The sequence below is a fragment of the Mastigoproctus giganteus genome, chromosome 1, assembly GCF_048544385.1.
Source record: "Mastigoproctus giganteus isolate SK-2022 chromosome 1, ASM4854438v1, whole genome shotgun sequence".
NCBI classification, from domain to species: Eukaryota; Metazoa; Arthropoda; class Arachnida; order Uropygi; family Thelyphonidae; genus Mastigoproctus; species Mastigoproctus giganteus.
Window position 1 is genome coordinate 249237067 of NC_143575.1, and position 24069 is coordinate 249261135.

The 24069-nt window shown below is 35.4% G+C and overlaps 1 protein-coding gene across 1 annotated transcript in view; it reads left to right on the top strand.

Annotated features, from left to right (window-relative positions):
• Positions 1-15507, top strand: part of LOC150091742 (choline/ethanolamine transporter flvcr2a-like) — a 129228-nt gene extending 113721 nt beyond the window's left edge. Inside the window, exons 10-11 of the mRNA XM_090376798.1 lie at positions 13185-13296; positions 15326-15507. Of these exons, the coding sequence (XP_090232924.1) occupies positions 13185-13296; positions 15326-15378 (165 nt within the window). The 3' untranslated portion in view covers positions 15379-15507. The remainder of the gene's footprint in view (positions 1-13184; positions 13297-15325) is intronic.
• The last annotated feature ends 8562 nt before the right edge of the window (positions 15508-24069 follow it).

Here is a 24069-nt window from a genome sequence, read left to right on the forward strand (position 1 = left end):
TTAGTGTGTTACATTTTCAATATCTTATTGCATGTAAAAGTAAAACTGAAAATATTCAAAAAATTAATTAAGTACAATACACAATTACATTTACTGAACAAAACATTTAATGAGAAAAATTTTTTGATAATAAAATTTAAAATGCTGTTTTAGTTCACTTTCCTCACGGGTCGTAGGTTGGACACCTTTGTGAATCAACTATAAGCGCCCCGTTCGAGAATTAGGAAAGTGATTTTCTTTTACCCCATAAATAATCATCTGTTATTTCGCGGAAGTGCATTATCCACATTTTTCCAAAAATTTTCCCTATCTCTGTTTACACTTTACTTTACCTGAATATCCGAATGATACCGATATTTTGGACAGTTTCAAAAAAAAAAAAAAAAAAAATATTTAAATTTAAGAACTAGTGACAATACCAATGACGAGGGAAGGAAAACAAGGACAACGAAGGTATTAAACCTTCTAAACATGAATTGTTGGCATTTGGTGAAAATGAAGTTAGAAAATTGTCAATTACAGTTAAATGCAATTCGTGGATACCTAATTGATAAGGTTTCCGAAGAACTGAAGCATTTGATGAATGCTCTGAGTTCAATACCAATTTCACCGAGTGAATGTGAACGAGGATTTTCAGTAATAAATCTGATCGCCAACCAGCACTTCGTTGAAGACAAAAACAGTTTCTTCACTACTGTTTCTTAATTGTGGGCCGTCCACTGACCTGCTGCGATCCAGCAAAATATGTTGATTCGTGGATGCTTCGGAAACACCATTCAGCAAACAATACAAAGAGCAAGAAAAGAAGTCAGCATAGGGTGTAACAATATCGTGGGGGGATTTTTTTCTTTTATTTTATTTTATCTATCTTTTTATTATTATTGTTATCATCTCCTTTAGTCTTATTATACATTTAACTCAGGTTGTCTTAGGTGCCCTCACACCTACAAGGCCCTACTTTTTTGCCACCTGACTGCTATGCTCTGAAAATATCACAGAAGATTCTCAAGCCCTTGAGGGTGATTTCCATTGATTCCCCTTAATCAGAGACCAGGACTCTCTCACCTAATTGCGGGAGAACAAGCTCTTAATTAGGCAAGCAAGGCGTGTGTTGATTAGACTAACAAGACTCAAGTGAAAACAAAACATGAAATTTATTACACACACATATACAATTGTGTGTGTAATAAAATCATATACAATTGAATAAAAGAAAACATACAGTCCTATTATACAAAGTCGCCTCAGATGTATCTTGCATAATCATTCCCATTACATTTCCATTCACTAGATAATCTGAGTTTACCATTGTGTGAAAACACCTGATTCATTCTTCTCACTCTAACTCTTAACACTTATACATTCACTATACTCACTTCATTACTCCTGGATACAATTCTGTTTCTTATATTAACAATCAAATATACTACTTTCGTTATTATGCTCAGTGTTCTCACCACTCTGTTACAATATACTTGTGGCGTCTCCGTAGCCAGGTGGGAAGGAGCAGCAGTGCGTAGCACACGCTTCTTGATTAGACCGGGGTTCGAGCCCGTCACCACCAAATACGGAGGATGCGGAAAAGTCAGGGAATGACCACCGCATATCCCGGAGCAATATGGCCTTAGTTGCTAATGCTCCTAAAAAAAAACCAAAAACAATATACTTGTAGACCAGTCTTAACTTTCCTAAAGTCTCTATTTGTCACTAGTCATTCAGATAAACCAACAATCTTCATCAATAAACAATTACATTCAGAGTTTCTCATATAACTTACTTGTCTATAACTTTAAAACATATTCAAAAACTTTCTAAGTTTACTACCCTTCCTAACACATATCTGGTATATCAATCTCATCTACTATTCATTCCTTAGTTTCCCTTCCATTATACACTAACCCCCTTTAACATAATAAACTCTGTTAGTATTTCTACTTCAGAGAGAAATTTGTCTCTTTACTTTCTAGTACTAACCCCTTTTCATTAATTATTATACTATTTCACTAACAGTCCTTCTTGCTAACTTAGTGTACTTAATATAATGCTCCACCTTTTTTCTTTCCTTTCCAGGGGGGGTTTCAGGCTTCGATCTTTGGCTATCTTCTATGACTCTCCTTCATCTGCTTTCTCCTGTATCTGCTTCAGATAGATTTCTGGAACACTTGGCTGCATGGGTCTGGCATCCTTTCTCTGTTTGAATGCGCAACTCCTCCTTTACTAAAGGTCATTCTGATGCATCTTGCTCCAAGAGGTCATTACCCTTCCTGGCACACTTAACTGTCTTTCATAACCCCTTTTTCTTATCATCCTTGGCCTTCCCGTTACTCCTAACTTTAACTATTTTCCCCATTACTGTCTAAGCCCCTTTCTATTACTCCCTACATTTCTGCACTGCCTGACTTACATAATTTTTTTTTCTCCTCCAACCTTTTCCACAAAACTCCTTTTCCCTTGTTTTTCAAGAGATTCCCCTTTCTTTCCTGCGTTCTCCCTTTTTGTTCCCCTGAACTCCATACCGTACCTTTTGACTGGCCCGCCTCTGTTTGGGACTTCAACCAATCTTCCCCTTTCTATTTAAATTTATGTTCCGTTTCATTCGCTAATATTAAATTCCTGTGCTGTCCCTTTAGCGCACGATCCAACCTCCTTTGAATATCTTTATTTATTTTTTTTTTCCCAGGCAGTATGCCCCTTTGATGTCGACCGGCCACCTCCACAAAACTCATTTCCATTTTTGCACTTTGCCTTCTAAAGCATCAGAAACCTTTCATCACAAACAGCCAGACACCAGTCTTAATTTGAAACCAAACATTTGAAGTGCACCTACTTCCTGTTTAGTCTGATGGTGTAACCAATCAAAGGAAACGCTTCAACTAATCCGGTCTCCCAACCTATTGTTTGCTCCCGAGCAACCCTTTTCATGCCTATTCACAAATGACCCCCCCTCCCCCACTACCTATTCCTGCTGTCCTTGTTTGTTTTTGTATATGGGGAGCTGAAAGTTTATCCGCCTGCTACTAGTTATTTTCACGCTTACGCCATCCCTTCATTTAATTTTCTCTTAATTTAATCTCACCTTGCGAACAACCCCCCTATCTCTATTTCATTTAATTTGTAACATTTTTCACTATATCTAACTTTTTTTTTTTTTTTCTAATTAATATCTTAGTTTGCCAAAGACAACCCCACTATCATCATTTAAATTAACTTGTAAGATCTTATATCTTACAAGTACTTTTCATATCCTTTTAATTTTCAATTTTTCCCGATAGCAAAGAATGAGTACCAGCACCTATTTTTTTTTTTTTTTTTTTTACAAAAAAAGCACTGTACACACACACACACACACACACACACACACACACACACACACACACACACACACACACACACAGTAGACTCTCGATTTTCCGGGATATATGGAAAAAAAACAAATCCCAGATAATCGATTTCCCGGTTAATCCAAAAATACAAAAGTCCCCAACATATGTAAGAGATACGTTCCAGAACTTCTTACTTTGTCAAATTTTGCGTAAGTCGGGAATGACTAATAACATATTGCTACTATATTATTATTGACAAATCTGAATTCCATGCAATACTTGTTAATTTCTGGCCATTTTGATACATCCTTATTATAACGATTCCTTAGATTTAACAGATGCACAGTTTTCAAACTTTTGAATAATTTTAAGTTTTTGTTTAACTGAAAACGCAACTCTTTTGCGTTTATCCATCATTTTCGCGATTTCTAAACAAACAAAAAAAAAATTTTTTACTATAAAAAAAATTCCGACATCCCTGACATAAATAACGAAACAAAATGTCCTTTTGTGCTGCAATGGAACACAACAATCGACACGACACACTAAAACAAACTAAACGTTTGGTCTCTCTCTCTTTTTTTTTTTTTTTTCTCCTTCTTTCTTTTTTTTTTTTTTTTGAGCGGCGGTTGTGAAGACAGTGGGGATTGCAAGATAATAGGTACACTAATCTCCCAATGACGACTTATAATGCAGCTTGTCGCTTATTTACGACTTTCAAAATATCTGTTTATACCTATTCTAGTTATTACTTGAATTTTTTGATTTCTGGTTGATTTTTTTATTTTTTTTTTAATTTGGAGTCTTGAAGTGTCCCAGTCAATCCGCTTCCTGGTTAATCGAGAGTCTGCTGTGTATTTATTTATATATATATATATATATATATATATATCTGATAATTAAAATAAATATGATATTTAAAATAAAAACATCAGCCAGTAGTACGGCAATAATGCAGAGCGAAACGAAACGCAAAATAATATAAAATAAACAAACAGGGAAGGGAAAGTAGAGATAATAGGACAAAAAGGTAGTCGATAATCCCCTGTATAATTTAGTCAGTTAAGTCACTAAACCCAATTAATAAAACATGATGTAAATTTAAAATAATGCCAATTATAAATAATTTAGCGGAACCCCCTCGAAGGTACCAGTTCCAAAAGACGTGAAATATCACCAAATAAGGGTTAAAGAAACTACCAAAAAACTAAAATATCAAAATAATAGACTGACCATCATGCCCCATATCGACAGAGGACCACGAGGCCAATAATGGTCATGGAATCGCTGCATTTCAATCGTCATACAAATCATCGCAAAGGCAGAAATATCCAAGAACCAAACCACCCCTCATTCTCCGATAGATCAACCAATGCTGAGGATTTGCATGGCGGTGGTCCTTATGCAGCGAAAAATAATCTATAGAACAGACAGCACTCTAGATCAGAGCCACACCACTGACATAATGCAAGCTTAACCAGCTTATATAATAGGAAGGAAAGGAATAGATGGCAGCACAGGCGCTGCTTATTTAGCATATCAACCCACTACTACCATTAATTTATATTATGTGAAGTAAAAGTTAGGCAAAAGTAATAAAAATAAATAAATATGGCTATGTAGCTATCATTAGAGGCAGCAAATGCACATCCTCCACATGATGCCTAATTATATCTGATAATTAAAATAAATATGATATTTAAAATAAAAACATCAGCCAGTAGGTGATATTTCACGTCTTTTGGAACTGGTACCTTCGAGGGGGTTCCGCTAAATTATTTATAATTGGCATTATTTTAAATTTACATCATGTTTTATTAATTGGGTTTAATGACTTAATTGACTAAATTATACAGGGGATTATCGACTACCTTTTTGTCCTATTATCTCTACTTTCCCTTCCCTGTTTGTTTATTTTATATTATTTTGCGTTTCGTTTCGCTCTGCATTATTGCCGTACTACTGGCTGATGTTTTTATTTTAAATATCATATTTATTTTAATTATCAGATATAATTAGGCATCATGTGGAGGATGTGCATTTGCTGCCTCTAATGATAGCTACATAGCCATATTTATTTATTTTTATTACTTTTGCCTAACTTTTACTTCACATAATATAAATTAATGGTAGTAGTGGGTTGATATGCTAAATAAGCAGTGCCTGTGCTGCCATCTATTCCTTTCCTTTCTATTATATAAGCTGGTTAAGCTTGCATTATGTCAGTGGTGTGGCTCTGATCTAGAGTGCTGTCTGTTCTATAGATTATTTTTCGCTGCATAAGGACCACCGCCATGCAAATCCTCAGCATTGGTTGATCTATCGGAGAATGAGGGGTGGTTTGGTTCTTGGATATTTCTGCCTTTGCGATGATTTGTATGACGATTGAAATGCAGCGATTCCATGACCATTATTGGCCTCGTGGTCCTCTGTCGATATGGGGCATGATGGTCAGTCTATTATTTTGATATTTTAGTTTTTTGGTAGTTTCTTTAACCCTTATTTGGTGATATTTCACGTCTTTTGGAACTGGTACCTTCGAGGGGGTTCCGCTAAATTATTTATAATTGGCATTATTTTGAATTTACATCATGTTTTATTAATTGGGTTTAATGACTTAATTGACTAAATTATACAGGGGATTATCGGTATTATCGCAAATGCAATAAGATCGAGTTTACTACCCGTTTATAATTAGATGCACTAACAGAAATGCTTAACAAACCAGAAAGTGCAAATTGTTTTTGTTGTTTTATGGTCGTGATCTCCAGAAATGTGCTTTAGAAAAATATCACAAAGACATTCGAAATTGAATGTTATAACGGGTACATATGATAATGATGAAAGGGTAGTGCAATTTCCATTATAAATATGACCTTTTAGAGAGATAAATAGCTTAGTAATGTAGCGAAATCTTCAACTTCCAAGGACTTGGAACGAATTACAAAAAAAAAAAAAAAAAAAATGTATTATTGGATTCACATTGCGATATTTTCACAATACCTCCATTTATTCCTACAGGATGCAAAATTCGTTTCCATGATTTTTTTTAGTTTGCACTGGCCGGCAAAAACTTATGTAAAGTTGAATTTCTGTAAGTCGAGTATTACATAATTCGGGGAGTTCCTGTATATTTACATTTTACTTCAATTAATCACAGAAAAAGAAAAAAAAAATTGGACCCTCTTGAAATGTAACACACTGCATTACTCATTTTTCTTGTTTTTCTTAAAATAATTTTTGCAGATTCAAAATTAATTAGTTCCTTTATTTCTTACTCAGGTTACAGTTCTGCAGGTTAAAGTAAACTTATGAACTATATTATAAACAACTAATTTTGTCTTGGCTAATAGAGACTTCCTAAATATACAAAATTACTGACTTGTTCCAATTTTTTTGTTATTTAGTCTACACCTTGAATTGTAATTTCTCTCCCAACTTTCACAACTTTTTATTTGTAATTTTCATACATATTGTTTACAGCCTATATGTAATTTATTGAGAGAATCTTGAAAGCTACTATTTAACAGTGCAATGACAACGTGCAAGAGTAATACAGTTTTTGTCTCCATCATTAAACTTTCAATTGCTTGCATTCTTTTATTAAATTAGTTGCATGATGATAAGATGCAGCCCACCTCACTGCATATTTGCTAATTTTATACCAACTTTATAAAACATTTTATAAAATTTGAAAAAGCATATTTATAAGGTTATTTGTCATGATTTTTCATGATCAGTAGATCATAAATACAGGTTCTTATGTTCCCATGGCTTTTTTATAATTTTGTTTTAGTGCAAATATTTGACCTTGGCTTTGGTTTAAATTCTGGCTGTTCTTCAATGGGGCAACATTCAACACTACTTCAAATCCTCTTTACTGAGATCAATAGTAAAATTAGCCACTCGTTGGAAGCACTTTAAATCTGCAGCAGTATCCTGGACTGAATCAAGATGGGATTTTAATTTAAGACAAAATCTATGTATAAGTTTGATGGCAGCACAATTTATTCAACCATATTTTAGCTTCACCAATATCATATTCATTTTGGCCATATCATAAAATCAGTTCCAGATGCTTCTTGAGAAAATGTAATGGTACAGGTTTGGTATTATCAGTAGTAGGTTTTTTTTTTTTTTTTTTTGGTAGTTGTTGGCGCATCGGCTTCTGTGGCCATAGTGCACCTCCCAAAGTTTTTTTTTTGCAGTACTTTGATCCAAGCCCGAGGCGGGATTCGAACCCGCAACCTTTGGGTTGCCAGGCAGGCACTTTACCCACCTGGCTAGCCTGGTCGGCAGTAGTAGTAGTAATTGTGGCAAATAATGCAAGAAAGGAAGGTTTAGCATCAGCCAAAAAAAAAAAAAAAAAAAAAACCTACACAGTTCACCCATCGTTATCCTCCAATTATTTGTCTAATTCTCCATTGAATTTATTCAAATCATCCACTTCCACAACAACAGATGGAGGTCTGTTCCAACAATCAATTGCTCGCTGGCAGAAGGCAAACTTCCACACATCTATCCTGCAACCATCCTTCCTCAACTAGAATTTATGCCTCCTCATGTGTGTAGTCTCAGCAAGTGGAAAAATGCCATTAACATTCAGCTTACTCATTCCATTCAAGGCTTTAAACACCTCAATCAGATCTCCCTGCAGGTTGGTCTTGATTCTGCAATCTGCAGAACCACAGTCTTTCTAGGTAAGAGCAGCCTTTTGTTCCCTTCACCAATCTGTTTGCCCTTCTCTGAACCTGTTCTAGCAGCCCTACATCCTTTCTAAAATGGGGCCTCCAGACCTGTATAGAGTACTCGAGATGCGGCCTAACTATGGCCTTATACAAAACCTTATCCCTGCTAGCAAAGTTTCTGTATGTCATTGACAAACCTCATGAGTTGTCCTGGCAGCATATCTGCACTGATCAGAGAATTTCATGTCTGACTGCACAATTACCCCAGGTCTTTTTCATGCTGCCCCATATGCAGCACCTTGCATTTGTCAATGTTAAACTTCAACTGCCATTTTTCAACCCATCTACCCAATTTTCTTAGATCTTTTATTTATTATTATTATCCATTTATTAACTACAAGAAACTGTGGGTCACCCCAGGATGGCAGTGTGCCAGGAGGGTGAGAGATTTACATACTGAAGTGCAAGGAACCACATGTGTGCTCGACCCGAGATATTTACATAATTGAACTTACATACACTTCAAATAAAACAGTTTATAGCAATAGACATCGGAATTTTAAAAAATAAAAATCATAAAAAAAATATATAAAAAAAAAATGCAACAGGCAAAAAGTCCAGGTGTAGGTGATCATCACAGGTTCAATAGTTGGTAACCATCACAGGTTCAATAGTTGATAACAGTTCTTGAGGCATCGCTTTCTGTAGAGCTTGTCCTCACAGAACTTATCAGGGTTGATGCCCAGTTTGTTGTAGATTTGGAGGCAGTTGGCGGAGTCATGATGTTCACCTCTTGTCTTCTTTGGGCCAAAGATTAACGGGGATACAGATGGAGCATCTATTCGGCCTGTGATAAGCTGAGCTAGCATGAGTGCATTTCTTGTCATAATGAGAAGTCTCCAAGGAGTGGTCCCTAGATTAGCTTGGAGAATGGATCTAGAGATAGAAAAAGGGTTACCCACCACCATGTTCATCCACCTAAGCAACCAATATTCCAGAGTGAGGTACTTTTTTAGGTGGGAGGCAGGAGCAGATGACCAAATTTCATGTGTGTAGAGAGGGGATAGGGGTAATGCACCTCAGAATGCACCGATAAAGCAGCACTGGCTAATGCACACCGAGCTCCTGACACACTGCCCAAAGTGAGGCTGGAAGGCGAGTCCAGCATCCCAGGTGAGGCCTAGGTCTGTGTGTGAAGTTATCCTTTGCACCTTTTCCCCGCCGACAAAGATTTGAACATCATTTTTAACTCCCTTTTTTTTTTTTTTTTTATTTTTTTTTATTTTCTGTTATCGGTAGTTGAGCAGGTTTGGAAGGGTTCAAATGCAACCCAATTATGGCTAGATTGTTTTCAGTTTCATTATCTGTGTAGAGGCCTGTTGGTTAATATCCAGGATCTGATCAGGATGGTTTGAACTCACGTAGAACTTGAGAAGCCGACCGGGCTAGCCGAGTGGGTAAAGTACCTGCCCGGCAACCCAAAGGTCGCGGGTTCGATTCCCGCCTCGGGCTTGGATCAAAGTACTGCAAAAAAACCTTGGGAGGTGCAATATGGCCACAGAAGCCGATGCGCCAACAACTACCAAATCAAAAAAAAAAAAAAAAAGAACTTGAGATCATCGGCATAAGAGACAAAGTTAGATTTACATGCTAGGAAAGGTTCCAAAACTGCTGCGAAGAGAATTGTTGAAAGCACACTCCCTTGCAGAATGCCTCTTGTGACGTCGAAAGTTACCTGGAAATCATTGACAGTAACAGACAGCTGTCTGAGAAGTAGGATGGACTTCAAGATTTGTAGCAAGGTATCTGCAAGACCAAAGTAGTGCTTCAGAATAGTAAAGAGAGCTGGTAGGAAGATGATGTCAATCTAGCATTTGTTATTGATGGCCTGTTGGATTCTGAAGAGGGTATCTAGAAAATCTGTAGTTGTTTGATCTCTTGTGCAGAACGGTATGAAGGTACTTGGGCCTGTGACCAAAGCAGTGCTGGGCAATTGCTGGCTGAATCACTTTTTCAAAGATTTTAAGTAAAGAGCAACTGATGGAAATTGGTTGCAGATCTTTTGGAGATTTAGGTTTCCTAACCTTTGGAATGGGCTTGACATGGTAAGATCTCCAAATTGATGGAACTCTTCCAGATTGTAACATTCGTCTGAAAATGTGGAGTAGAAGGTCAACAATGTACGTGCTGCATATTTTTACTATGAATAATGGGAAACCGTCTGGTCCTACAGTAGCTTTATTAGGTAATTTGTTGATGACATCAATCTTGTTTACACCAAACCCTGGTGGACTCCACTAATAACATTAGTCCATGAAGAGCAGTGCCCACTGATAACCACTCTGTCTTATTCCACTTAACCATCCCTTTATCCATAGCAGTATCTTGCCCTTAATGCCACTTTGCTCCAGTTTGTATGCAACAGTATCAAAAGCCTTTCTGAAATCCAAGTATATCATGTCAAAATTATTTTTTGCATCAAGTTCCTTGGTCGCTGCATCTTAGTATCCAATCAGATTGGTTAGACAAGACTGTCCCCCCCCTCTTAACATGCTGTGGCATCTGGATAGGCATGCATACCTATCCAGATGGCCCTGCATTACTTCTTTATCCAGTGATTCCATTATTTTTTCTGGAAAAGGCATTAAGCTAACAGGTCTGTAATTACTCACTTCAATATTTGATCCCCCTTTATGAATTGGAGATATATTTGCATATCTCTAGTCCATATGGACCTCCCCTAATATTATTTTAATTAACATTATTTTTTATTCCAATTTAGACTGACAGTAAGAAAACTATTGTTTGAGTAATGAGTTAATTTTATATGTAGATATAAAATGTAAATTAATCATCTGTAGTTAAAAATATGTCATCTGAGTGGATAAGACTGAACAGTGATTACAACAAAAATGAGTAGCTAAATAAAGAAACATTGAAGAGAACAAAGAAGGGGAGGGGGGAAAACTAAATTAAAAGAGAGTTTTGTGAAAGGAATTTGTACCTAAGAATACCGGTATCAATGTGATATTTCACATTCTTTGGTTGAAGCCAAATAATATGAAATATCACAACACTGATGCTGTAAACCATACACAATGGTGACCAATAAATGAAACAAGTAAAATTTAAAAAAAACAGTATGATCATTCAGTCTTATCTTGTCAGAAAGCCACAGGACCACAAGTCACAAATCACTGCATTTAAAACGTCACACAATGGATCATCCAAAGACTGATAGAACACTACCAGTTTGCCAGTGCAACAACAGTGGCCCTTATGCAGCAATAAATAAAACCAACATAACTTAAAGCACCTTCACATAGCGAAGATAAACTGAAAAATGAAATATAAATCAGAACATGAAATCAACCAATCTATAGATGGCAGTATGAGTAGTACCTAGAAATCATGCTCACTACAAACATGTTAAATAAATTAAAATTAATTAATCAATTATTTTTTATATTATTTTTCTTTATATTGGATATACACCGATGAGCCAAAACATTATGACCAACAATTCGTTATGCAAATCAAAGCAGGTGAACTACAGCACATGTGTGGGTCGGGACACAATTAAAAAACACCTGAGACTGAGCTCCATTAATCGGTGTTACTCTTGTTCTTCAGATGGGAAAGGCAGCAATCTGAAACGAGTTTGACAAAGGCCAAATTGTAATGGCCAGATGGTTGGGTCAGAGCATATCCGAAATGACATGGCTGGTGGGATGCCCACAGTCAGCTGTGGTTAGTACCTACCGAAAATGGTCTGAGGAGGTGGGAACTCAAGAACCGCCGGCGAGGTGTTGGACGACCATGGCTCTCCCGGATGGTACATGGAAACAGATGGGCGACTGTGGTGCAACTCCGCCATTAATTGGAATGCTGGTGTCGGGAGTAATATGTCACAACACACAGTATATAGAACACTGCTGAAAATGGGGCTGTGTAGTTGCAAGCCACTCCAGTGCCTATGCTTACCATGGTTCTCCAGCGACAGTGCCTACAATGGGCATGCGAGCATCGAAACTGGACCTTGAGTGATTGGAAGAAGGTAATCTGGTCCAATGAATCACATTTCCTGTTGCACCACGTGGATGGCCAGGTTCGTGTGTACTGTTTACCTGGGGAAGTGATGGTGCCTGGATGCACCGTGGGATGAAAACAAGTCGATGTCAGCAGTGTCATGCTTTGGGCAATGTTCTGCTGGGATACCCTGGGTCCATTCATTCATGTGTCAGGCACTCTGACATCTACCACCTACCTAAATATCATTGCTGACCAGGTACACCCTTTCATGGCAATGGTCTTCCCCTGTGGCAGTGCCGTCTTTCAACAGGATAATGTGCCATGCCACACCACCCAGATTGTTCGAGACTGGTTTGCAGAACATGAAGAGGACTTCCAGGTATTGCCCTGGCCTCCAAATACCGCAGACATCAATCCCATCGAGCATCTGTAGCTTGTCATTTGTCATTTGGCTTTTAGGAGCATTAGCAACTAAGGCCATATTGCTCTGGGGATATACGGTGGTCATTTCCTGACCTTTCCGCATCCTCTGTATTTGGTGGTGACGGGCTCGAACCCCAGTCTAATCGAGAAGCATGTGCTCGCACTGCTGCTTCTTCCCACCTGGCTACGGAGGTGCCTTCTGTGGCTTGTGTTGGAACAGCAACTCTGATGCGTGGCATCTCAACCACGGCCATTACAGGGGTTAAAGAACTGCTGGTTACTTGTTGGTACCAGATACCACAAGACACATTTAGAAATCTTGTAGTGTCCATGCCTTGCTGGATACAGGCTATTTTGGCTGCATGTGGGGGACCAGCATCATATTAAGTAGGTGGTTATAATGTTTTGGCTCATCGGTGTAACTGTTTGGTGAACTGGTTTTGTTTCTTCTGAGGGTTTGCAATTTCCTTTTGAGGAAGTGCATGTGAGAATATCAAAGCAGCATTTCCCCCCCCCCCACACTTCTAGCTGCAATCATATGCTTCTTATTCATACTAATACTTCTTGTTATATATACTTATACTAAGAAAAGTATTTTCATGCAATACTTGTTCTGAAGTTTAAATTAAATTCATGCCTCAAAAATTATCTTGTTATAAGAACTTATGCCATTTAATTTCATGCATAACACAACTAAATATTTCTCTCTTTCTTACAGATATTTGGTGTGATATTTACTTTAGGTACCTCATGGGTATTGACGCCATATGGAGATATTCCATTAAATTTAACTATGGTTGTAATTTTAGTAATTGGATCAGTTTTGACAGGTAAGTGCATACCTATGGGCAAGATTATGAATGCAAATACAACTTTAGTATTAATCCAAATATTAAATACATTTTACTTTATGCTTCACCCCCATTACTAATGCTTTGAGTTTTCTAAGGAAAGCATCTGAGAACACACACTCTCTCTCTCTCTCTCTCTCTCTCTCTCTCTCTCTCTCTCTCTCTCTCTCTCTCTCTCTCTCTCTCTCTCTCTCTCTCTCTCTCTCTCTCTCTCTCTCTCATGCTTTTCTGTCAAGAGATTACTAGGTCTCAAAGTTTAGCAGTAAAATATCCATTAATAAGAATTTTTACATATCATTATGGAAAAGAAAAGTTAGAAATTTACTTACTTGCTTTATTTACTGCAACAGTAAATTTATTTACTGTTGCACATGGAAGACTGCTACACAAATTGGAGCAGTGTGACATTGGAGGCAAATTGCTGCTATGGATAAAGGGGTGGTTGAGGGGGAGAAGACAGAGAGTGGTAATCAATGGACACTGCTCATCGTGGACTGATGTTATTAGTGGAGTCCCTCAGGGCTCAGTGTTGGGTCCATTATTGTTTTCTGTATTTATAAATGATATTGATGATGGTATATCAAGCTTAATGTCCAAGTTTTCAGACGATACAAAGGTTGGCAGGGTTGTCAAGGACACTACTGACACTATGCTGCTGCAACAGGATCTGGAAAGGTTGAGCAGATGGGCCGAGAGGTGGCAAATGAAGTTTAACATTGACAAATGTCAAGTACTACACATGGGAAACAGCAACCCCAGAGCAACGTATCAACTCTGTGGTACTACACTGACAGTGGTAGAGAATGAAAGGGACTTGGGGGTGGTTGTGCAGGCAGATATGAAGTTCTCTGAGCAGTGCAGACGGGCGGCAAGAGTAGCTCATGGAGTATTGTCAATGATATACAGGAATTTTTCCAGCAGGGATAAGGAGGTGATTATTCCCTTGTATAAGGCAATGGTCAGGCCACACCTAGAGTACTGTATACAGGTCTGGAGGCCTCATTTCAAGAAGGATGTAGAGCTGCTGGAACGAGTACAGAGAAGGGCAACAAGATTAGTGAATGGAACAAAGGGGTGCTCTTACGAAGAAAAGCTTAAGTTTTGCAAATTACAGTGTCTGGAGACTAGGCACCGGAGAGGTGATCTGATTGAGGTGTATAAAGCCTTGAATGGTTTGAGCATGCTCAATGCTGATGGGATTCTTCCTCTAGCTCAGAATAATCACCTGAGAGGGCATAAATTCAAATTGAGGAAAGACAGATGTAGGATAGACGTGCAGAAATTTGCCTTTAGCCAGCGGGTGGTTGGTTGGTGGAACAGAATTCCATCCCTTGTAGTGGAGGTTGATAGCCTAAATAAGTTTAAGGCTCAGCTGGACAGGTATTTTGAACGAACAGAGGGGTGAAGTGGGTTTTTTTTTTTTTTTTTTTGGCTGATGCTGCATAAGCTTGCTTTCTTGCATCAAATGCCTCTACTAATGCTAATGCTAATAACCAACACTTTGATATATAATCTACATCAACAGTAATGCAGAACAGTTCAGTATTAAATGACTATAATATCTTAATTAAAGCGCATTCTTCTTTTTAATAATTGTAGTTGTACAGTACAGGTCTGCACAAGCTTTGGTCTTGAAGTCTGTACATATGGTATATGGTGGTATTAAGTGTAATTTCACTTACACAAACAAAAGCCACTAATTACTAATTTTAGATTTTTTTTTATGAATCTTCATAGCAGCATTTTTTATATATTAAGATTTGACTAGAAAAAAAGGAAAATTTTTAATGCAGTCAAGTTACGTAAACTTGAAATACCCCTTCTGTGACTCTAAGATTAATTGTTCTTAAATGGTTTACAGTAAAATGAGAATTTAGTTGGAAAAAAATTGTTAAGTTACTTATGTAATTAAATATTGAATGCCCATCATGTTAAAATCTGAAATTGCCTATGCAGCTTTATCATGTAATATTAAGACAAATTTTGATTCTTGTTATACTTTGTGCAGGTTTTATGAAAGGCAGTCTTCTAAGGCAGAATGCAACGTATACAAAACTATAACACTTGCTTTGGGGTCTTCATATTATTGAAGCAGGAAATACATTTGGCAGGGTTCCCTGAGGATGAAAGAACTGATTAATACAAAAACCTCATAGAAATTTGTAAATGGCTTTATTCAGTATATTATTTATCAATGTTCATCTGTTTAATACTTCTGAATAAAACCTTTTTAATACAAATGTAAGTTGCAAAAAAGAGTGAACTCAAGTTCTATAATTTATCTCAGACAACTGTAAAGTTACCTGAGAAGAAAAGTTAAAAGAAATTTTTTTCTGCCTATTAAATCTAACAATTTAGTGTCAAATTTCCTTTTTGTATACTGCCAGTTTGAAGGCTCAGTCAAGGTGGGATAGTTTTTCTTTTTTTTTATGATATCAATTGTCTTGTTGGACTATGTTCTAACGAAATTACTGCATTCTGTAAATTAGTCACATTTTAAAATTTGAAGTACAGTGGGAGGTTGAAAAGTTTCTAGCCTCTCATAGAAGGAATGCTGGAAAGTTGTGAAAAACCCATTTATTTTTCAATGTAGTTCCCCCTCCCTCCCAAGTCAACACACTTTCTGGCTAAATCAATTAGCTTTTGTAACCTGCTCAAATAAAATTCAGATTAGTTAAACCTGTTCACTGCATTCATCACAACATTGTCACTGTTGAATTTCTCTCCTTTCAAGTCCTTTTTGAGATTTATAAATAGAAAATAGTCCGGTAGAGCCAAATCCAATGAGTAGAGTGGATGCTGTAATAGCTTGCATCCACAGTCATGCAGTGTTTCCTGAGTCACTAACGTGTGTGCTGGTGCACTGTCTTGATGCAAGAGACTCCTTTTGCCAATTTCCCACACCTCTTGCTTCAATTCCTCGTGGAAATGTCTCAATAGGTTAGAATAATGTTTGGCATTGGTAGTGGCACCCTGTTCCAGGAAATCAACCATGATCACTCCAGCATCCCAGAAGACAGATGCCATCACTTTCTCAACCAACTTCTGAACTCAAAACCTTTTAGGAGGGAGAGAAAAGGGATGTTTCCACTGTTTCAATTGTTCTTTTCTTTCAAGGTCAAGGTGATGCACCCATGTTTCGTCCATAGTTACATACTGCCCCATAACTGAGCTTCATTAGCTTCAAAATACTGCACAAACTCATGATGCCACCACTTCACTCTTTCCTGCTTCTGATCTGCATCCAGTGCCTTCGAGTTCCACCTCAAAAAAAAAAAAAAAAAAACTTTCCTAAAATGTTCACCACAATATCATGAGTTTGCTGATGGGAGATGTTGAATTTGTCTCAATGTGTTTCAATGTTATTCTGTGGCCTTGCATGATCAGGTCATGAATGGCATCCACATTTGCAGGTGTTAACACAGTGACGGGCCTTCTGCTGCAGGGTGTATCTTCAACACTGTGTCGTCCACACTTAAATTCTGCAACCCAGTTTTTGACCATGGCTTATAAAGGACAAGATTCCCCTAATGTTTGCTGCTTTCTTCATGAATTTAATTTGGTGACATTCCCTTTAAATGAAGATACTCAATAAAGCAAGGTGCTTAATTCTTCAAAACAGTCGCCATCTTCGGTCACCTTCCACACTTCAGTGCCTCTGTAAAGAAGAATATAGTTACAAACCTGAAATTTTCTGTGAATACACAAGAACAGTCACAACACAGATTGTAAATATTGTCTTTTGCAAAAACCTTTGCGATATATATTGGGCTGAAAACTTTTCAACCTCCCCTCATTTATGACTGTTACTAGTATATTCAAGCTCTAAAAATAAATAAAAAAAACTTGAATACAATAGTAATGTATCTCAAATTTTAAGATGGTATGAGAATCAGATTTTATAAATTTGCTTAAACAATTTAACATGTTAATCTGTATTATGGATTAACTGACCAGAATAGTAAACACTTGTCTTGAGAGACATTTCTCAAATCCATATGGTTTGATGAACTTGAAGCGTTAAAATTAAATATAATTAAAATTGATAAGATTACTTTTATATTTTTCAAAAGTCACCTGAAAACCAGATGACTTGTGAATGTTGTGACTAGTTGATCTGAAAGTCTCAGTGAGAAGTAGGTTGACATTTTAAAGGAGGAGTCTTTGGAGGTCCACAATGCATTAGAGTATTTAATTCATATGTGGGTTTAAAAAAAAAAAAAAAGAATTAATTTAATTTAACCAATACTGAACTGATACAAAAGTGCATATTTTTTTCCAAAGGAAGATCTTATCAAATATAATTTTTATCTTTGCTCTATTTTAACATTACAAGTTTACGAAACCATTATGATTTCAAAAGTGAGTCTCGAGATATCTTATATCTTGAGGTCTTAGCCATATATACAGTGTTTTGCATTATAGATTATTCTTATAAATTGTTAATCATGCACTAAAAATATATATATATTTTTAGTATGATTACCAACTTTTATTATGATTATTGTACTGTAGTATTATTGAACTTTTATGATTTGCTGTAACCTTTCTTATAGAGTTGGAAAGCAACTGCATTTACCATGATAATAAGAACTTAATTATGAAAGCATACAGATTTTTTGTAATGTGATAAATGAAGGGAACTATTGAACCCCAGATTATGAATGAATTAAATCTAAACTGATTTATCTGAACTCAGCCCTAAAAGCAGTACTCCAAATATATTGTATATGTCTTTAAGTAGATGAGAATCTATACAATCAAAATATTTTTTAAAGTTAGATTTCATATATACACTAGTCCTTAATTAGAATTTTATAAATGTAACTTTTTTAATAAAAAAAATGTATATATCGAGCTTATGTTTATATTGCATTAACCATAGATCCCAGAGTGTTAAAGTTATACCAAATTTGTTGGTATTCCAGCTGTGATATGGATTTCTGTGATAGATAAATAGAAATATAGGAAGAATTTTTTATAAATAACAATTGCAACAAATGTTATCATGGAATGTTTCAAGGAAATGAAATTCAGAAACGCAGCACGAAATTAAAATAGCAGTTATTAAACAATACAGCAAAGCCTTGATTAGTACAAATTATAAAATGATACCAGACCTTATTTAATACGAGTCAAAATTTGGTTACTACGAGGTTTTTATTTCCAAACTGCATGTATAACTTTATTGATGACTCACACCACGTTGCACCAACCAAATACTCGCTGGTCAGTCCACACATGGATATTGTCGTGTGAAGACGTGCTGCAGCTTGTTATCCTATATAACATGTACAGTACTGTATTATATTTTAAATTTCGATAAACTGCCCTAAGCAAATATGGACAAATGGAAGAATACTTGTAGTGCAAATAATGCAAGCGCAAAAAAGAGGAGGCTTGTTATTACATTAGAACAAAAATTTGACGACATGCATGCGGCGATAGCAATTCTAAAATAGAGATGTTGGAATGCATGAATCCGCGTTATATAATATATTATAAAACACAGATGAAATTTTAAAAAAAATAGGTAAAGCTGCATCAGCTTTTTGTGGCTTGCAAGCAACTAGTACTAGGAATAGAAGCATTAACAATGACAGAAATGGAGCATCTCTTATCTGTGTGGGTGGAAGACTGCAACCAAAAACATATTCCTCTTAGGAAAGCAGCAATTCAAACAAAATCTTTGAGTTTCTTTACGGGAATGAAAAAAAAAAAACAGAGTTCATGTGGAAACTGAAGAAACTTTTATTGTAAGCAATGGTTGGCTTGACCATTTTAGAAATCGAATTCAATTGCATAATGTTAAAATTACTGGCGAGACTACCAATGCAGATGAGGAAGGTGAATACACAGAAAAACAAGTTTTTAATGTTGATGAAACTGGATTATGTTGGAAACGAATGCCTTCCAGAACTTATATTTCAAAAAAAGAAAAAAAGTCAACCTGGATATAAAGTGTCTTAGGATTGTTTAACACTTATTGGGAGGCAGTGCAGAAGGAGATTTCAACTTGAAACCAATGCTCATTTATCGTTCAAATCCTTGTGCTCTTAGAGGCTACAATCACTTCCAGTTTTTTGGTGTTCAAATAAGAAAGCATGGGTGACCAAAGCTCTTTTTGAAGACTGGTTTTCAACATATTTTTGCCCAGGTGTTGAAAATTATTGAAAGGATAAAAATATTTCTTTTAAAGCATTATTGATTTTAGATAATACTCCTGGTCATCCAACTACACTTGGTACATTGTGTGAGAATGTAAAAATCATTTTCTTACCAGCAAACACAACATCTTTATTGCAGCCCATGGACCAAGGAATAATCGCAACATTTAAAGCCTGCTACCTAAGAAGAGGTTTTTGCACTGGGAATTGCTCAAACAACAAGCGACAATGCAATTTCTTTAATTGCCTTCTGGAAAAAATATAGCATCAAAGATGCAATTGAAAATATATCCCATGCTTGGGAAGAATTAACTGCAAGCAATATGCATGCAGTCTGGAAACACATTTTTCCTCATTGTGCAAATAATTTTGATGGCTTTCCCTCTCAAGTGCAAGCTGTTGTTGAAGAAGTAACAGGCATTGGAAGATGGCTTGGTTTAGATGAACTGGACACTACAAATGTCTGTGAATTGCTTGAATCACACTCAGAAGAAATGACTGATGGAGACCTTAATTTAGATCAACAGCATGCGTTTAAAGAAGCTGACTATGCTGATGAAGAAGTAGACAATGTGCAAATGAAGGGGTTCACCATTGAAGAATATGAAAAAATATTTCAACTCTGGAAGCTTTAAAACAACAAGTTATGGATGCTGACCCCAATGTCAACCAAAGCATGCAAGTCTGCTGAGATATGGATAAAATTTTCAACAACTACAAGTGCATGTATGAAGACTTAAAGAAAGAGAAGACAGTTCAATATAGCCTGCTAAAATATTTTAATAAAATGTAATAATGTTTATAATAAACTTGAATCAGAAATACATTTTTTATTATCCTTTTGTAATATATATGTTAATAAACAGATAAAAAAAATTGTGCTTAAAAATTTTTATTGCATATTTTCATTGGAGTGGGACCAATTGTCATACTTTGTGTTATAATAGTTTCAAACAGTACCAATTCATTTAGTACGATGGTTTCGCAGGATTCATTATTCATACTAATCAAGGCTTTGCTGAATATAATTAGGACCATTAAAATGATTATCAGTGTGACAAAACATCAAATGGAATAAAATTATTTTAAAGATGGATATACATTAACTAACCTGCGGGTATTGCTACCACATCTGTGAGATGTATTTCAAAAATAATAACCCCATGTTATATGTTTAACTCAATGATGGTGATGTGGGAACCTGATTGGTAGTGACACTAAGTCTGTAATTATTTATAGAACTCCCCCACTTCATCTGTATACAATTTTTAAGTCATAACTGATATATTTTTTAAAATTTGTTATTGCTTTTGAATAATAAGCATGAAAACACAGAAAACAACATTCACTTGTGATAGAAAATAAGCGACATGTGCAATGTTCAAATTTCGCATGCTTTGTGACATGCCAAATTTGGAAATGGAAATATACATACATAAGCGTAGGAGAAAAATATGTATTTGCACATGTTTTAAATTTCACACATTTAACAGGTTTTTTTTTTTTTTTAACTGAAAAATAAAGGGCTAATTACTTCATCTTTATATTTTATACCTATAATTTTTTTTTATTTCCATCAGAATTAATATTTTTTGAAAATAGAGTTAAAACAGTTTTTAAATATTTAATTTTTTATTTTTTATTAACTAAAAAATTATACACAATGAGGTTTGCAATCCATTAAGAAAAGATGAAATGAAATGGTCTACGCCGAGCAAAATTCAGTAAATCCAAAAACTCTTTTTCACAAATTAAAAAGAAAGTTGTCATTTGTCAAATTCAGTGTCACTGTGTTTGTAACAGTTGGGGGCATCACCACTGTATGGTTAAGCATGATGATGTATTAGCAGTATTTCACTTAATGCACTTCTTTGTTTGAGGGAAATAGCTGAGTGGTTCCACAAAAGATTAAATTTATTGTACCCTCATGTCCCCTCCCAAGAAAACAGAAACAGAATGACAGCTTGCTATGTTTGTAAATATTATCAATAGAAAAAATAGTTGATAAAAATTTGAATGTATGTTGATGTAATAGCTGATGGTTTCAAAAATTACAGATCAGGATAATATTCTATATGTTTGAAATCCTAGTCATATTAACATTGCAGCTATGTTTGCCATTGCACTAACGGCACTCCCCCTTTTCCATAACATACATAGCGCGCTCTCCCCCACACATGCTGGGTGAAAAGACCTTCGTTCAAATCCTGTTTGAAACTCGGGTTTTTCATCCAGCAAACAGAAAGTTACCATAGCAACAGTTATTCTTTGATTAATATGGTACTGTAAAGTTTTTTTTTTTTTTTTTTTTTTTTAATGGCTAGATTTTCTAGCTGAACAATAATTATGGAGATCAAAATTGAATTCTGTACTGAAGGAATACTAAAATTCACTAAAAGGTAATCCTAACTTCTGTGGTGGGAAAAAATAGCAAATTTATATCTATTTTAATTTTCTTTTCTATCTCACTGACAATTTTACTTCTAAAATAGACTTTGGCAATGATCTTTGGTTTTTTCTCATTGTTGTAAGACAGTACATGAGCACTATAGTTCCACTGCCGTAGGTAGGTTTTCCACAAAGCTTGCAGAAAAAAACTGATTTTTGAATAGTGAATAGTGTGCACAGTGTTTCTAACAACAACAGATAGCATGGGTGGGGTGTTTTTTTTTTTTTTAACTCTATTCTTCTCAAATTCTAATGAAATTCTTAAGACATTATTATTATCAAGTATAGTGTTAGAATAAAGAATATAATTTTTAAGTAAACCATTTTAATTTATTTCTTTTTTCTTTTACCCAAAAATACTGTGTGTCTGCAGTGCAACGGCATGCCTGGGTGTATGACTTTTTTTGGAATATGTATGATTTGTATGTGTTTGTATTTGATCATAGGTCATAAAAATGTGAAGTTTTATTGTTTGAAATACTCAGTTTAATGTTTTAGGAGCCGTCAGATGCAAAGCTATAATATTTGTTCGTTCCAAAATCTTTTAAAAAAATTCTCGGTTTGAATCTTAAATTTTTGAATCTTTGCTGTCTAAGCTTTGTATGGAAATTATACATTTACATGTTAAATTTAATGGAGTGTATTTACTGTTGATGTCATTATGTTAATTCCAAACAATTGTGTATTATAAATAATTAAGATATAACATAAATGCCAGATCTTGTCTCAAAATTAATTAAATCATGTTTAAAATAATAAGTTAATAAAATAGTGTATTTTTATATATAGTCTTGACATTGTTATTTGTTCTACTTCCATTGCCCATGTTGATGAAAAGAAAATATTTTGGTAACTATTAAAACACAATTGAAAGAAAATTATTCAGTATTGTTATTAGCACTGCACCTCATTTACGAGGAACAAAGGAAACACTTGTACTTTGATATTGGTTGCAAGTTTAGCTAAATTTGTTCACTGATAAGTGAGAGAGAAAAGAATTTTAACCTTGTGTACAATCTTAAAGCAAAGTAGAATTAGAAAAAACTTATGTTGGGCTGTACAAAGCTGAAAATTATTAGTTGTTCTTATATAATGTTGATAATTAGATCAGAAAGTAAACTTTTTTTTTTACAGCATTGGAATCCTTTGCAACAAACACGGCTACAACCACTGTTATTCTACATTTGGGAAAGAAATCAGGTTTGAACTCAGCTGTGAATTAATTTCCAGACTCTTACTTTTCAACCATTATTTATGACCATTATATATAGGAGGAACTTCTTTGTATTCATTTTCTTGAGGACTTCTTGGAAATGAGTCTTACCTGTCAAAAATATTATGAAACGTACATCTGTTTAGGGGTGTATTGAGATGTTGATGGGGAATTAACCTAATCATAAGATGCAGTTGAAAAGATTGAGCAAAGTAACAGTGGTTACTTCAGTTCATTTAGAGGCTCTCCACATGCAAGCATCCCATAGATTAGGAGAAGAGATTACACCAATTGCATCCCGATGGTTAAAATTACCACACATACCAGTTTGAGTGCTTCTCCCGGTGTCTCAAAAGCCTAACTAATTAAAACATCACATTTGGTACTGGTTTTGCCATATGATGATGCAAAAACTGAAAATAATAGCAATCTGCTGGACAACAATGCAGAATAAGACACTAGATGGTACTTGTACTTTTGTGGCATTTATTTAGATTTATAAAATTTTTATCAACTACAGTATACAATAAATTTTATTGGTTCCTTTGTTCATGCTAAGTAGATACTAGTCAGTTTACTGAGTTTCTTAACACATTCATTTCTACCAATATTTGAGAGTGCAACCAATGTGCTGTAATTTTTCGAATGCTGGGAAACATTTTAAAAGCCTTTAACTTTGTGAAAATTCATAAATAATGGTTGAAAAGTAAGTCTGGAATTGAATTCATAGCTAAAAGTGAAAGCTTACTTTTGGACTGACCTGAAAATGAGATTACGTTTTATGAAAAATTTATTCCATGTACATAAACTAATTCAACACAAAGACGAAGCTTTGCTGCAAATATCCACAGTGATAATTAAGGAGTTCTTAATTATCACTGTGGCTTTTCCAAAGCATTAAATTCAATATAACTAAGTGCCGAC